Source organism: Macrotis lagotis, chromosome 1 (genome assembly GCF_037893015.1).
Source record: "Macrotis lagotis isolate mMagLag1 chromosome 1, bilby.v1.9.chrom.fasta, whole genome shotgun sequence".
Lineage (NCBI taxonomy): Eukaryota > Metazoa > Chordata > Mammalia > Peramelemorphia > Peramelidae > Macrotis > Macrotis lagotis.
In genome coordinates this window covers 468,488,593-468,506,316 of record NC_133658.1, presented here as the reverse complement: position 1 = coordinate 468,506,316, position 17,724 = coordinate 468,488,593, and the positions used below count along the sequence as shown (strand labels likewise).

At 35.1% G+C, this 17,724-nt stretch overlaps 1 protein-coding gene across 1 annotated transcript; it reads left to right on the top strand.

Annotated features, from left to right (window-relative positions):
* The first annotated feature begins 9,301 nt into the window (after positions 1-9,301).
* Positions 9,302-9,643, top strand: LOC141519650 (protein C19orf12-like). Its single transcript, XM_074231830.1, has one exon. The coding sequence runs from the start codon at positions 9,302-9,304 to the stop codon at positions 9,641-9,643; it is 342 nt and encodes a 113-aa protein (XP_074087931.1).
* Positions 9,644-17,724: the final 8,081 nt, after the last annotated feature.

The following is a 17,724-nucleotide window of genomic DNA, read 5'->3' as shown; positions in this document are numbered from 1 at the left end:
AAGTTCACATGAGTATTATCAGTATCATTTTTCTATACAGGAATACATGTAGTTCATCATCATTAAGTCCCTCATATATTCCTCTTTTCCTCCACTCTCTATGCTTCACCTGAGTCCTGTATTTGAAGATCAAGCTCTGGCCATTCAGCTCTGGCCATTCCAACAGGAACATTTGAAATTCCCCTGGTTCATTGAAAGTCCATCTTTTTCCCTATAAGAGGACATCAGTTTTGCTGGGTAGTTGATTCTTGGTTGTATTCTAAACTCTTTTGCCTTCTGGAATATAATATTCCAAACCCTGTGCGATCCTGACTGCAGCTCCACGATATTTGAATTGTGCCCTTCTGGCTGCTTGTAAAATTTTCTCTTTGACTTTGGAGTTCTGAAACTTGGGGGTTGTTTTTTTTTTTTTTTTGATCTCTTTCTCAGGGAGATTGGTGGATTCTCTCCATTTCTATTTTGCCCTTTACTTCTAGGATATCAAGGAAAATTTCCTGTAATAATTCTTTGAAAATGATGTCAAGGCTCTTTTCCTGATCATGACTTTCAGGTATTCCAATAATTTTAAAATTATTTTTCCTAAATCTGTTTTCCATATCAGTTGTCAATGACATGTTTCACATTTTCTTCTAATTTTTCATTCTTTTGGTTTTGATTGAGTGCTGATTTCTCACAAAATCAGCAATCTACCTGATTTCTATTCTTTGTCTGAAGGATTAGTTTTCCTCAGAGAGCTTTCTTATCTCCTTTTCCATCTGGCCAATTCTGCATTTTAAAGCATTCTTGTCCTCAGTAACTTTTTGAACTGTTTTATCCATTTGACCTAAGCTGGTTTTTAGCATGCTATTTTCTTCAGCAGTTTTTTGGATTTCTTTGACTAAGCTGCTGACTTCATTTTCATATTTTTCCTGCATCTCTCTCCTTTCTTTTCCCATTTTTTCCTCTATCTCCCTCACTTGATTTCCAAAGTCTTTTTTGAGCTCTGTCATAGCCTGAGCCCAATTTATGTTTTCTTGGAGTCTTTAGAAGCAGGTACTTGTGCTTGGTCATCTTCAGATTGAGTGTTTTGATCCCTCTTGGGAAACAGGCAAAGTATTTCTCTATCATGTTCCACTTTTTTCTCTGCTTACTCATTTCTCCAACCTGTGCCTGGTTTTAGGGTGCTTCCCGAGTTTTTCGGACATCCCCACAAGGATCTCAGTGTGTGAAGCTCTGTCCTCCTTCCTGGTCTGTGAATGACCACAAGCACACCACCCCTCTGCCTCGAGGCTGAGGTGGGGGGGGGCCCTGCTGTTCTATTTGGGGGGGGCTAGACCAATCAGGATCTGAATGTGGTAAGAGCCCCAGAGTCCTGTTCCAGGTATAGAGGACAGAGCTCAGCAGTCTCTGTTCACTCCCCTCCCTTGGCTGAGCTCATGCCCTGGTGGCTCTTGCTTACTGGGACTCCTGCTTCTTTTTCCTGGATCTTGGCTACCCTGGCCACACCACTCACTGTGTGCCCTGAGGGCTGGGTTTCATGTGTTCGCCCTGGCCAACAATCCCTGCTGTTCCCCCAAGTTGTGCCTGGTGCTCCCTGGCTTTGTAGGTCAAGAAACTGTCCCCACTGCTGTGAGTCCCAGCTCCCAAGGCCCTGGAGCTGCCACTGGGAGGCTGAAGTTCTGAAGCTAACATTTCTAATATATTGAATAGTAGTGGTGATAATGGGCATCATTGTTTTACCCCTGATCTTATTGGGAATGCCTCTAGCCTCTCCCCATTGAATATAATGCTTGTAGATGGTTTCAAATAGATACTGCTTATTATTCTAAGAAACAGTCCATTTACTCCCACACTCTCTAATGTTTTTAGTAGGAAAGGGTGAGGTATTTTGTCAAAAGCTTTTTCAGCATCTATTGATCATATATTTTCTGATAGTTGTATTGTTGTTAAAATTGATTATTCTGAAAGTTTTCCTAATATTGAACCAACCCTGTAATCCTGGGATCAATACTACTTGGTCAAAGTGTATTATCCCATTGTTAACTTGTAATCATTTTGCTAAGATTTTTATTTAAGATTTTTGCATCTATATTCATCAGGGAGATAGGTCTATAATTTTCTTTCTCTGTTTTAACTCTTCCTGGTTTAGGTATCAGCACCATGTTGGTTTCACAGAAAGATTTAGGCAGAGTTCTGTCTTCCCCTATTTTTCCAAAGAGTTTATATAGAATTGGTACCACTTGTTCCTTAAATGTTTGGTAGAATTCACTTGTAAATCCATCAGGCCCTGGGGATTTTTTCTTAGGGACTTCAGTGACCCCTTGTTGAATTTCTTTTTCTGATATAGGATTGTTTAAGTATTTATTCTCCTCTCCATTTAACCTGGGCAACTTATATTTTTTGTAAATATTCATCCATTTCACATAGAAAGTCAAATTTATTGGCAAAGAGTTAGAAAAATTAATTCCAAATTATTACTTTAATTTACTCCTCTTTGGTGGTGAGTTCAATTTGATTTTCTTCTTTCTTTTTATTTAATCAAATTGACCAGAGGTTTATCAATGTTATTGGTTTTTGCATAAAACCAACTTCTGGTTTCATTTATTAATTCAATAGGTTTTATTAATTTGGCTTTTATTGATTTCTCCTTTAATATTTAGAATTTCTATTTTGGCATTTAATTGGGGATTTTTAATGTTTTTCCTCTAATTTTTTTAGTTGCATGCATAGTTAATTGATTTACTCTTTCTCTAATTTATTCATGTAATCATTAACAGATATATATCCCCTGATAGCCGCTTTGAGTAAATCCCATAAGTTTTGCTATGTTGTTTCACTATTGTCATTATCTAGGATAAAATAATTCATTCTTTCTGTAATTTTTTTGATCCACTCATTCTTTCAAATGAGGGTTATTTAGTTTCCAATTAGGTCTGGGTCTATATCTCCCTGATCCAATATTGCATATGACTTTTATTGCATTGTGATCTGAGAAAGATGTATTCCCTTTTTGCTTTTCTGCAGTTGATCATGAGGTTTTTTATGCCCTAGTACATGGTCAGTTTTTTATAAGTGCCATGTACTGCAGAGAAAAGGTATATTCCTTTCTATCTCCATTCAGTTTACTCCATAAGTCTATTATATCTAGTTTTCCCAACAATCAATTTTCTTCCTTAACTTCTTTTCTGTTTATTTTATGATGTGATTTGTCTAGATCTGAGAGCAGGAGGTTGAGGTCTCCCACTGGTAGAGTTTTTGCTGTTTATGTTTTCCTGTAGTTCTTTCAGCTTCTCCTCTAAGAATAGTATCCTATTGGGTGCATATATATTTGGTATTGAAATCACTGTATTGTCTAGGGTACCTTTTAGGAGTATATATTTTCCTTCCTCATCTCTTTTAATGCTATCTGTTTTTGCAGCTGCTCAGTCTGAGATAAGGATTGCTACACCTGCTTTTTTCACTTCAACTGAAGCAAAATATAATTTGCTCCAACCTTTACATTGACTCTATATGTATCTCTGCTTCAAATGAGTTTCTTGTAAGCAGCATACTGTAGGATTCTAGTTTTTAATCCAGTATGCTTTTCACCTATGTTTTAAGGGAGAATTTGTCCCATTCACATTCAAAGTTAAAATTACTAACTCTTTATTGCCCTCTATGCTCTCTTCCCTCTGTTTGTATTTTCCCCTTTTCACCCCCTTCATCTGTATTCTCCAGTATTTTTTCTGAATATCACCCCCTTAAGTGGGTTTGCCCTCTTATATCCACCCCTTCCCCTTTCTTTACCTTTTCCCTTTTCCCTTCCCTTTCTTCCCCCTTTTTCCTCCCCTCCCTTTCTCTATACCCCCTCCTCCTTTCCCCTTTTAATATTTGAAAGCTTAGATGTTTTTTAAATTAACTGAGTATGTGTGTAAATTAAGTTTAAGTCAAGTCTGATGAGAAGGATTCAGGTTTTTCTCATCTCCTTTCTTCTCCTCTATTACCATAGGTATTTTATACCTCTTGATGTAATGATTTTACCCCCATTTAATCTCCTCCCTCTTGTTGCCTTGCTGTCCTCCTTTTTTTAAAGAGGAGGTGTTTTTAAATGATTCTATCTGAGTCATAGAAAATTCTGAGTATCCATTACTTCTTCCTAAATATATTCTTTCTAATAGTTACAATTCTTGAGAGTTATTACATTCTTTCTCCCAAGTAGGGTTATAGCCAGTTTTATACCACTGAATAGCAGTCTCATGGATAAGTCATGAGTGCCCATCAATTCTGGCTCGGTATATTCTCTCTGTTAGAATTACAATTCCCAAGAGTTATGAGAATCTTTTTACATGCTTTGATATAGTCAGTTTCAACTTATTCGATATCAGTTTTTTTCATTAAACCCTTTTTTTTTTACTTTTTCATGTGTCTCTTGAACCTCCTGTTTGATGACCAAATTTTCTATTTAACTCTAGTCTTTTCATCAGAAATTTTTGGAATTCTTCCATTTTGTTAAATGTCCATCTTTTCATCTCAAAGAAGGCTCAGGTTTGGGGGATAGTGGTTTCTTGTCTCCATTCCAAGCTCCTTTACTTTTTGGAATATCACATTCCAAACCCTTCGATTGCTTAATGTTGAATGAGTGAGGTCCTGTGCAATCCTTACTGGGACTCCTTGATATCTAAATTGTTTCTGGTTACTTGCAGGATTTTCTCTTTTATATGATAGTTTTGGAATTTGGCCACAATATTCCTTGGTGTCTTCCTTTCATGAACTATTTTTCCCTCTGGTTCTACAATACTGGGGCAGTATTCCATCACTGAAACTAATATTAAGTCCAGGCATTTTTTTTCCCCTCTTCAATGTTTTCAAGAAGACCAATAATTCTTAGGTTATCTCGCCTCAATCTATTGTTGAGGTTAGTGGCTTTGCTGATGATGTATTTTACATTTTCTTCTATTTTTTGAGGTTTTAGTTTTCTTTAACAGACTCTTGTTGTCTCATAAAGTCATTAGTTTCAATAAACAAGATTTTTCTTCATTTCCCTTTTGCAACTCCCTTTCCAATTGTTCAATTCTATTTTGACAGTTTTCCATTTGACCAATTGAGGTTTTGAGAGAATTATTTTCATTTTGCATTTATCCAGTTGTATTTTCCAAGGACTTGTTTTCTTGTTGCAAGGTGTTAATTTTCTCTCTCAAATTTTCCACTTTATTTTTAAACTCTATCCTGATTTCTTCAAGGAAGTCTTTCTGTGCTGGACACCAAATCAAATTCTCCTCAGAGATTCTAGGTCTCTCTAAGTTAGGGTCTTTCCCTTCTAGGAAGTTTCCTATGGACCCCCCTTTCTCCTGGCATTTCTTCATTTTCCTAAGTCCTTGCATTGTGGAAGGGGCTGGTTGACAGAAGTTTGGTGTTGAGATTCCTAGAGACTTTACTCACTGGGTTTAGTAAATTCAAATGGGCCAGCCAGTAGAAGGTGCTGATTTGGGGGCAGCCAGGTGGTGCAGTGGATAGAGCACAAGCCCTGGAGTCAGGAGTACCTGAGTTCAAATCCGGCCTCAGGCACTTAATAATTACCTAGCTGTATGGCCTTGGGCAAGCCACTTAACCTTATTTGCCTTGCAAAAACCTAAAAAAAAGGTGCTGATTGCTTTCTCTGTGGTATCCCTGATTTGAAGCCCTGGTCCTTGGCCTGGAGGGGGTGGTTGAAGCTCCTGAATACTTTTATCTTTGAACAGTGGTGGTCTATTCCCTGGAGCAATGTAATTACTCTTCCTATTCACAGCTGAGGTAGCTCTGCTGCTCACATGGGAAGCCTGGGGCGGGCTGTAATTGTGTTTGTTTTGGGAAGAGACTTCAGCTAAAATGAAGGTAAGGACTCTTCTAAAGGAGTTCTTCCAAACCAGGGGAGCCCAGGGATAATGGCTACAACTAGACCTTGCCCTCCACCCTTGCTGGTGAGCCCCAGACTGTCAGTCTCACAGCCAATGCCTCTGCTCCCCAATTGACTCAAAGTTGATCAGGCTAATCCTGATTTTAGGCTCTCACCGAACCACTGATCAGGGTAGTCCTGCTCTCAGCCTCTGACTCTGTCTTGTGCTCCCGGCAGAGTATACTTTCTGCATCTGGCTCACCCATGATCCCAGAGGACAAACTTTGAGGTAGATGTTCTTCTCCTTGCTTATCTTTCTGGGTTTTGTGGATCAGATTTATTTTAAGAGGTTTGTTTCATATCATATGTGAGGGAAGATTAGGAGACCTTAACATAGTACCTGTCCTCTCTCCCATCTTGGACAGAAGTCACTTGTAGAAATTCTTTAAAAAATGAAGTCAAGGCTCTTTTCCTGATAATGATTTTAAAGTAGCCCAATAATTTTAAAATTATCTCTTCTTTTTTTCCAGATAATTTGTTTTTCAATGAGATATTTTACATTTTCTTTGAGTTTTTCATCCTTTTGTTGTTGAATTATTATGTATTGATTTCTCATACAGTCACCATCTTCCTTTAGCTCCATTCTATATTTGAAGGATTTGTTTTCTTCAGAGAGCTTTCTTATCTCCTTTTCCATCTGGCCAATTCTGCTTTTTTAAAGCATTCTTCTTCTCCATAAGTTCTTGAAATATTTTATCCTTCAACCTAAACTAGTTTTTAATATGTTATTTTCTTCAGCATTTTTTGGATCTCTTTGATGAAGCTGCTGACTTTTTTTTACATGTTTTTCCTGCATTTCTCTTCCCAATTTTTCTTCTAACTCCCTTATTTGATTTTCAAATTATTTTTTGAACTCTGTCATAGCCTGATCCTACCTCTATATTTCTTGGAGTCTTTAGATGCAGAAGCTTGGACTTTGTCATCTTCTGATTGTGTCATTTTGGTCCTCTATGGGACTAAAGTAACTGTCCATGGTCAGGTTCCTTTTTTTGGTTACTCATTTCCCTGGCCTGTGTCTGGTTTTGGGGTGCTTCCTGAGTTTTGAGTGTTATTGGGACACCCCCACAAGGGCCTCAGTATGTGAAGCTCTGACTGCTCTCCTGGTCTGTTGAATGGGTACAAACTTGCCCCTCTGAGGCCCCAGACTTTAACCAGGGTCTGAATGTAGTCAAAGCCTGGAGTCCTGTCCCAGGGAGAGAGGAAAGACCTCGGCAGTCTTCCTCTACTCTCTTACCTTCCATGGGCTGAGCACACAGGGAATAGCTCCTGGGAGGCTCCATGTTGGTCAGTTCCAGCCCCAATATTCTTTCAGATGACATCTCCTGCAGCATATTAACTTAATTTATTATCTAATATGGATCAGAGAAAAAAGACCTCTTGATGTTATGTCTTAGGCTATAGAAAAAATATATGAAAATGTTATAGTGATTTTTCGAATTTGACACTATTATATGTAAGTTGGATTGTATCAGGAATATGTTAATAAATGTTTAAAAATCAGCATAAAATTCTATATTATATCTATTTTAGGGTTACTATACATTATTAATATTTTCCCCATAACTTCCTTAAGTCTAGACAAATAAAAAAATAAAGCCAACACACTAATTTGCAGCATCAGTAAAATACAAAGTATAAATGCTAACTGAAAATTTGACTATTGACTTTTGGAGCTAATTCAACTGTTGGTAGTACAACCCTCACTTAGTTCCCACCTTGGGATCTAAAAGAAGAACTGGCAAAACTTGGAGAAGTTATAAGGAGAGAGACTTGAGTTAAAAGTAGGGAAGAATTTCCTAAGAATTACTATTGAAAATGGTATGCTTTATGAGGTTCACTATCACAAGTACATAAATTAGGGTACTCATTTTTTAGAGATATTGTCATTGGATATTTTCCACTGTGTAAAAAGTTCAATGAAATAACCTCTAAAGGACAGATTATAAAAAAAAATTGAGCTACTACATACTATTCATTATGACCAAATAGAACTTTAAAAAATGTATTCCCTATTTTGGCAAACAATAACCTAAAAAAGTTATTAATTCAATTTTTTCAGACAAATAAATTAAAAAAAGGATAGGTAAATATGCAAATAAATGCCTAATTTCAATTTCATTCAGTAGCAATATAATACTAAGAAATATTTTCAAAGCCTTTTCTCTGGTTTTAAAATATCTATCTCATAATTTAACCTTTTTTACAAATACAGAATAAACCCCTTTGAGTTTCAAATTTCTATTCATTTATACTATAATATGAAACATGATAATACAGTAATAAAACTTGTTTTGCTTTTGTTCTGTCATAAGATTGACAAACATAATTCTTAACTTAGTAAGCAATATTTCTATACAGTTTGCCTGAGATTTTTTACTGACTTATGCTGAGATGTTATTTTTTACATTTCTTCTTTCATGTCTTACAAAAAATTATATAACTACATCAAAATTAATTCAATGGTTTAATTATGAACTGAAGTTCAAAATGGAAAGGTTCATTAATTATTTTGATCCTTGTTCCCATTACAATAACTAACATATGGAATAAGATAAGAGTTTTTTCCTTAGTGGAAGATCTGAATACTGCCATAGCATAAGCATGTCATCATGAAACCCTTCCAATTCCATCTACCACTTCCTCTCTCCCCCACCATGAATGAAGAAATTATGTAGCATTGGATTGTTGGGGCAAGAACATTCTTTTGCCAAGTCAGGAATTGTGAAAGATGAGTGCATCAATGATTCAACTGATGAGCAATAGAGGGATTTATTAACCATGCCTCCTGGGACAACCTGAAGGGTTTCCTTTACCAAGAAGACAATTATTTGATCAAATGGGAAATGGAACAGAAAAAGTAATGGGGGCATGATATAATGTAGTAAATTTGTGACATTGTCCTATATTAGTTATGTGAATTATGTAACCTGAAAAAAATGGGAAAGTGAATGACTTTTTTTTACTTTAATCCAAAGTAGAAACTAATTTCTAAATGACTTTGCAACTCTTAGAGGGAGGTAAAAGCCCATTAGAGAAAAACAATTTTGTCTAAATTCTTTTTATTAGGTTGGAAGAGGAAGAAAGGTTTAGAGCATATATATTCACTGCTTGTTAAGCCTATGTTTGTGTTAAAATATTACGGTCCTGCTTCCTCAAGAGAGAAACCTGTGGCTCTGCAGGTCCTTTGGGCCCGGAGGCTGGCTCTTGCGGGGCCCAGTCCAGGCCTGGCTCTTAGTCGGGAGGCAGGATGCAGTGGTACTGGGTCCAGGCCTGGAGAAAGGAAGGAGGCCAGGCTCCTCCACGACCCCTTCCTTCTCGACTTAGCAGGTTCTGTCTCAACAGGCCAGGTCTGTGGCTTTGGCAGGCACTGCCTGTAGGGCAGGGAACCTTGTGCCAGTCAGAATTCCAGTCATGAAAGAAGACATTATGAAATTTCTCTGCACCATTTTGGGGAACAGTAAAATGAAAGCTGCCTTTAAGCATTCAGGGAAGGGGGAACTGATGGCAGGGTCTTTGGCTTTTGTTGGGGGATTAGTAGGCAGTCCCCCAGGAATAGCTGTTGGGTGGACATTTGGTGACCCACTTGGTGCTCGGATGAATAGTGGACATTTACCAATTCCTCAGATCATAATGAAACTGCCCCCTGTTGAGCAACAGAAGCTTTTTAAGGAAGACTTAGCCATTATCAGATACTTGGACTGGATGGATGTTGTGCAGCTGACTGCACTGGTAATGGGCAATGACGCCCTTTAGCAGAAGTTGGGATCAGTTTTAGTAAATTATGTCACAGCAACACTTCAAGGAGAAGTGCAGTATGGAGACTAGCCCTCCCCAGTGAATGGTTTTTAATGTGTACTGCAGGGATTTTCACTTGTATGATTTTGATGACTTTAACTGTAGAGAAACAGTAATTTCTGTTACTGATGTTTGAGGTACAGGAACTCCTTCACTCTGGGTGAGTTTCTCCAGGAACATTTGATCCCTGAATTATCCCAAAATAGGGTCAAACTTTCTAATTTATATTAAGTTACTGAGGAAGTATTGTTAGATGTTCTTAAAATTTATCAAACAATTATGGTTTCTGGGTCCTATTCAATGATGCTTATTGATCTACTTTTGACTGTGAAGTTGTCAAAAACAAAAATAGAATCAACAGGACACTGATTATTGCAAACATTCTATAAATTCATTTCGTCTCTCATAAAGCTATTTAAAAAGTTGATCATATAGGGCAGCTAGGTGGCATAGTGGATAAAGTACTGGCCTTGGAGTCAGGAGTACCTGGGTTCAAATCCGGTCTCAGACATTTAATAATTACCTATCTGTGTGGCCTTGGGAAAGCCACTTAACCCCGTTTGCCTTGCAAAAACCTAAAAAAAAAAGTTGAGCATAAATAATTGCCTTTTAATCTACTTTTCAGTTTTCCTCCTTGCAATCATTTTTTTTTTTGGTAGCACCTGGTTACTTGTTTCTTGTTGGTTCCCTTCTGCCTTCACGGTTTTTTAACAGATAGCAGTTGTGAAAATGTGTTTCACTTCTGACTTCTTCCTGTCATTGTACACCTCTATGACTTAAGAAACTGAATCATCATGAAATTCTCAGCAGGGAGGAAAAATAATCTGCTGATTTCAACGCAGTCCCACAGTAGTGAAGAAAGAAGTATAATAGAGGCTGTTCAGTGTTTGTTTCTAAGTCCCTTGACCTCTCAGTGCCTCATTTTCCTCATCTAAAAATGAGGCTATTTTTTTTAAAATTTTAAGTGATTATTTTCAGAGCAAATTCTTATTAGTTCTTTCCCTGGATCATGAGCCACCTCTCACAAATGGTTCTTTTGACTTGCTAATTGATGTGTTGAGCTTCAGCAATGCTCCACTTAAAACATTTAATAAAGGGTCAGTTCTTGCAATAAAGGAAAAAATGTGGATTATTCTTTTCTGAATAAACCCTTTTTCTCATTTATTTCATTCTGACCATTCTGTAATACTTTCCAGAACAATTTGCCAGATGAACCAGATACCACCAGAATCAAGAATTAAGAATTAATCTGTAGTGTATAAATCATCCTTTTATATTGAAAACACATTCCGCAAAATATCTTATCTTAGACACAAGTTTTTCAGGAAGTTTAGCCTTCCCCATCTGGACTGCTGCTAGGATGTAGAAATAGTTCCTTTAGCAAAACCCTTTCCCTGCCCCACGAACCCCAACTTCTAGTGGTTACTGAGAGGCAACTAAAATTCCTTCATAAATTTCCAGACTCTTTGGGCAAGAATAGATAACCAGGGTGGTGACAGTGCTTAAGCAGGAAAATGCTGGGGAAGACACCGTAGTCCAGGATTTGTCTCTGCTAAGAACTGTTCTAGTGAAAAGAAAAGAATCAATTTGTGGGTGAGTATAGCTACTTAGAAATCTGTTTTTCATTTAATTTTGGGTTTGTTTGTTTTTTAAAATAAAAAAAGTTCAGGCTGATCCAAAGCCCAGGTTAATTTAGATCCATGGTAGAGAAAAGAAGTCAAAAACTAGAATATGTTAAAAATGAAGCTACATTGGAATGGAGTCTCAGTGAAGCTTTTCTTCAAATTATGCTTTATCTTCTATATGTTAGAATAATATCTCATAGGTTGTGTTCTTGAAGTTTGTGTTTTATTTTTTCCCTCATGGGTGCTACTGACATGAAGTAGTCACAGTGACATTTGAATGTGTTTTTTATAATCTTGTTGGACATTACCTCATTTTTCCTTCCACTTCCTAACTCCCAAGTGCAATCACTAAAGATTTGTAATTACTTATTTGCAGAATTTAAACTATTTAATGTCTGAGGCTGGGTTGTTTATTTTTTTCTGATTTGTAACAAACCCATGTAAAGTTTCTTTTTTCTATGTAAAGGGAAAACATATTATCTTGGCTTGATTTTGAAGAAACATTAAAAATCTTTTAGTAGGCAAAAAATATATTAGGGTCTTAATCATTTTGTTATGACAAACTAGGTTCAAATTGAATTATTATTTTCATGATGAAATCTGACTAGTGGTAGAATCATAACAGAGATTTTTAAGATAAAACTTCCAAATTGAACCTGGTTCTAGGACATTAATTTTGATATTTACCTGATTCTCATTTCATATTCCAAATCTTATTTAATTAAGCATTCATCAGTAGCATTCTAATTTGGTTCATAAACTTCACTGTAATGACCCACCAAGGTTTGACTGGAATAAAGATTTATTACATCAACTAATTTTCTAACACCTACTTCTTCATCCAACCAATTTGAGAATATATATATATATATATATATATGCATATATATATACATACATCTTTCTTGCCCATTCAATAAAAGAACATAAAAATAAAGAAAGAGTGAAAAGATATAGAGAAGTGGAGAAAATAAAATCTTTTTTCCTTCGATATAACTGAGGCATTCTTTGTGGAGCTATGTTTCTGTATCCTATGAAATAGCTTTGTGTATATTTAAAAATCAATACTAAAGATCCCAGAGGTATGTTATGAAATGATGGTTAGTGAGAAATTATACAGTAAAGGCAAATCATAAGCACAGCATATTATTGTCAGATGGTCAATTAGTTGGTTATCTACTCAAATGAGCTTTGCTGATAATGAGGTTTCCACATACATTGCCAGAATTAGCTCAATGGTTGCGGGGGAGGGGGTTGGAGGGGTGGAGGGGTGATTGCAAGGGAAAGGAAGGGAGAGAAGGGGTATTACATTGACTAATAAACTGAAGTTCTACAGAGTCATTGTGCTGATTTCATTGTTGTATGCCTGTAAAACCTAGGTACTTGGCAGGAAACTGAATTACTTCTATTTGAATTGTCTTAGAAGATTCTGAAGATCAACCAGCAGAATAAGATAACATACACTGAGACCCTTTCAAAAGCTAAACTGCCAAGCATTCAAGCTATATTATAGAGAGAATAATTCTGATAGACTAGTCAACATTATTCAAATATCAAATGTATATTTGCCAAAAAAAAAAAAGACTATTTTCTGGAGAACTTACAGGACAGGCACTCAAATGAGGATCAGAATAAGTGAGACAAGGACACTTTCATGATCTCTCTTAAGAACTTTGAAACTGATTGTTTGTCATGGATTACACTAGCATAGTACCAAAAAAAAATAGCAAGCCCTCATCAGAGAAGGTACTGTGCTCTGTGAAAAGAATTGAAGTAGTTCAAAAGAAATGCAAGATGCATAAATTTAGTGAATCCACCCCAAAGCATTTCAAGTTCATTTTGGTCTGATTGGCCACAGTTGGACAGACTGTAAATTGACTCTAAAATAGTGGTTATTTTATTCCTCTTTGAGAATGAAGGACAACAAACAACTAACCAATCAATTAGTTTTCTGCTCAAAAGATCTTTGGTGTTAATGATACTAGCCTGTATGTTAGTATGGTATACAAAAGAAGATATAATTTGGAATTTGGAATCAAAAACAGTTTGAGTTTGAATTCTAATGGATTAATCTTGAGCAAAGTAACAACTTTTCAGATACTCGTTTTTCTAATTTCTTATAAATAACATTAATAATGTTTGTACTATTCAAAACTCATGAGCTTGTTGTGAGGATCAAATAATGCATTAGAATAAAATTGTTATAATTTTAAAGTCTTATAAATGTGATCTGTTTGATACACACACATACACAACACACACAAACATATATATATATGTATATATATATATACATATATATATATAATATATATAATATATTTTTCCCCAGCCCATGGGAGAAAACATAGGTCACTGATCACAGCATCACAATTTTAGAGTAAATGAGGAACAATTTAATCCACTCTCAACAATTTTTTGATAAGGAGACTGGATCTTAGAGAAATGAGCTGACTTTACCAAGGATATACAATGGACATGTCTATCTGGTTTTTAGTTAATTCTTTTCATTATGTATTATATTTAGTCATTCAGAGGTAAAAATCAATTTGAGTCATCTGGAAAGAGAAAGAGCCAGAAAGACAGACAGTCATAGACACAGAGATACAGACTGGCATTCAGGACAGAGAAGCAGAGACCAACAGAGAAAGAAAGAGGAAAGGGGAAGTACAAACTCATAAATATAGGGTGATTATAAGTAACTGGATTAATTTTTTGTAATCTTGTGAGATATATGCAAATTAAGAATCACTATATGAATTTTCTTTGAGTGGCAGGACTAGTATATTTCTTAAGGAAAAACTTAAAAGTTGTCTTTGTCTTTAAATTTACTGTCAATTAGCAACATTTTCTCTCTTTTGTCTACCACTTTCCATAGCTGTACTATTTATAATCTCCATTCTTATCAAATTATTTTTCCTTAAATAGTTTTATCTTTCCTGAGATTAGTAAATTAAAAATTAAGTATGATATCTCCCAGTAGGATCTGTGCTGTAGAAAAGTCTTTTCCTTCTATTTCTAGAAGAATGTTACTGCACCTGCAGCTGTCTAATGAAAAAAAGAAATAAAGATGTACATGATGAAGATACCACCTCTGTAACACTGTCAACCTCTTAGTCTTGCACCCCTTTTCATTACAAATGGTGAAGGTAGTCTGTTAATGTCCATAACTTTATTTTTCTCCCTGCTCATAGATTAGAGATCATTTTATGTGTAAGTCTCCTTTGAGGTCAGAAGGGAAGGTTTTGAGGAATCTCAAAATGATCTCTCATCAAGCCTACTGTGGTTTACTGAAAATTTAACAAATAATTTGGATATACGCAAGCTTTTAATTAAAATAGGCACATCCTTAACTGTTGCCCATTTGTTTTATATTCTTTAACAAAAGAATTTTCTTATCTACAATAAGCATTCAAATTTGAGTGAAATTTAAATTAATGACATGAAATTAATGACATGAAATTAGTGACATGAAATTAACATGGACATATAGAAGGGAATCAGCTTAGGGGCACCTTAGAATCAGAAATTTAGAACTAGAAAATAACTTTAATGATCTGCTAGTACAGACTCATTTTGCATTATAGATAATTAAAAGCTGAAGAGGTATTTTTTTTAAGGGGAGGCTACATGGCGCAGTGGATAAAGCACCGGCCCTGGAGTCAGGAGTACCTGAGTTCAAATCTGGTCTCAGACACTTAATAATTACCTTTCTGTGTGGCCTTAGGCAAACCACTTAACCCCATTTTTCTTGTAAAAACCTAAAAAAAAGCCAAAGAAATCGATTGTTCAAGGACATTCAGATTGTAAATAGCAAAACTATAATTTGAACCTAGTTTTTTATTTACTTCAAATCTAATTCATTTTTCACAGCACTAAAATACCTTGAATGAAAAAGGTGGTTAAGAATACAAAGGTGAGAAGTGGGCAAGGAGCAAAGTATTTGTTTTAAATAATAGCATTTATATAGTTTTTATGCTTTAGTATTTTATAATCCATAATTTATAATCTCCTCTCCTTTCAAATTTCCCTTAATGTGAAGTTACATTACTGAATCTTAATACTATGATTCTTTATGGTTTCAAATATCAATCCCAATTGAAATAATCCCTCAGGATAATCAATTCAAACTGAGACATGCTAATTGATGGCATTGGGTCTGGATGTTGATTATTTCAAGGTTTTGGCATGTCATTCCTTGGTAAAATGATTCCTTTTATGAATATGTATTGAGGCTGCAACATGTTGTTTTCCACTAAGGGTTATGAAAAACTTTTTGCATATCCATGCTTGGTGGTTCTTGCGAGATCTTGGGATGATATGAAATTCCTACTCTGTCTTTTATTGCTATCCCTGAAATGTTCAGCACAATGATCCATTCTTATGTACAACAGTATTGGGCTATATGCAAATAACTTATTAAATAGCTTCATCCAGGGACTCTTCTAATTCTCATTGGTATGTACTAGCACTGTAAGGGAGTAAGATCAGATAATAATTTCCCTAAAGTACTCATTATTTTTTCTCCTTTTTATGTGTAGTGTTACTTTAAATTTTATTTTTGAAAAAAGGATAAGACTTTGGAAATACATATTCACAAAACTCTCATTTTTGTAATACAACAAATCATATGTATACATGGATTCTGGACTCAGCATACAAATCTTTTAACATTGGAAAGAATGTGATGTGGGTAGAACAAGGTTCAGGAAGATGAATTACTAACCTGGTCCTATTCTCATATTAATGAGCATTAGAACTAAAAGCTCAATATGTGATAATATAATGATTCAAGGCTACCTTAAAAATAGGTCTATTTTATTTCTCAGTTTTTTCTCACATGATATATTCAAAATTTTGACAAATATTTATTAATGTCTGCATGTACAAAGCACAGTTTGAGGTTGTGAGGATGCAAATATTCAAATAAACAAATAAACAAACCTTGCCCACAATGTCACATTCAAATTAGAGTAATGAATTAAGCAAAATTCCATAATTGGAATCTAAGTAGTTGAGGATAATAGAGTATGAAAGCATGAAGAGAAGATAATGAAGATTTTTTTTTTGCTTGTTTGTTTATAAGTGCTTAGCTAACCCTTAAATTGTGTGGCAAGCAGTGAATCGCAAACAGAATAGAATACAAAACACAGAGACAAAGTTGTTCACTAATTCTGACTATAATAGAATTAAAAGCTATCAATAATGTATAATTCTGCATAGTCAAATAACATCTTAGAGAAAGACATTTCAAAAGTGGTATTACTTGACTAGATTGGCAAAATGTGTTTTCTGATAATTTGCAGATGTAGCAATACTGTTGATCCTTTGATGGTAAGAACTATGATCTCATTGACAATGGCACTGCCTCCAAAAAGTTTACCATATATCATAATCCTTTAACAACTTAGAACCCTTTGTGATTACCACCCTACCAAATTTTACTATAAATACTCTCTAAGGATGCCTACTTAATTTTTTAGATATCTTTATAATTTTCGACATTGCACGGATATCAATGGGACGCAAGGCTGATCCGCTGATTATCCCTTTCCCATTAACTTTTCTTGTGTATGTTTTGGTGCTAATTCTGAATCCTTCATTGCTGTTATACCATAATCTGCTTATGTTCATTAAAAAAAAGTTCTTAATCTTTGTGTAACCTAAAATTCAATTCTAAAGAAATTTATGATCCAAAAATGAACATTCTTATCACCAAAGTTCATGTATTATCACTTCTTCATCAGAAATGTGTTTTTAATTTTTTTTAAATTTAAGGCAATGGGATCAGGTGACTTGTCCAAGGTTACACAGCTAGGTAATTATTAAATGTCTGAAGCCAGATTTGAATTCAGGTACTCCTGACACCAGGGCTGGTGTTCTATGCACTGTGCCACCTAGCTGCCCCTGAAATTTATATTAGTGAATGGAAATGACACTCAAAGTAGATACTTTGTCAGACCACAAGTTGTTTTTTTTTAAATCTGATATGTAGTCAAAAACTTTATAGATATCTATTTTATCTATTGAGAGCAGAAAACTCTTACATTTTTATTTTTATGCCTATATTGTAGCACAGGGTTTTGGATATAGTGTATATTAAATGGATATTTTTATTCATTATGGTATCCAATGATCAAAATAAGCAAGTTTTAATTCAATCAGAAATAGTTATTTCTCTACAGGAATTTCTACAGGAATTTATTTAACTTTGTATAACATCATATTTACTTAAGAAAAAAATAACTTAAGATCATATTATGCATAGAGAAGGCTGTAAAATCTAATAAGAATATAAGCTATTGGTATACAGCCTATGTTTTCTTTCATCCCATTTTGCTGTCATTAGTGAATTTTATGTAGAGTTGCCCTAAATACAGTTTGAGTTATTGATAATTTCCCAGTCACTCTTTC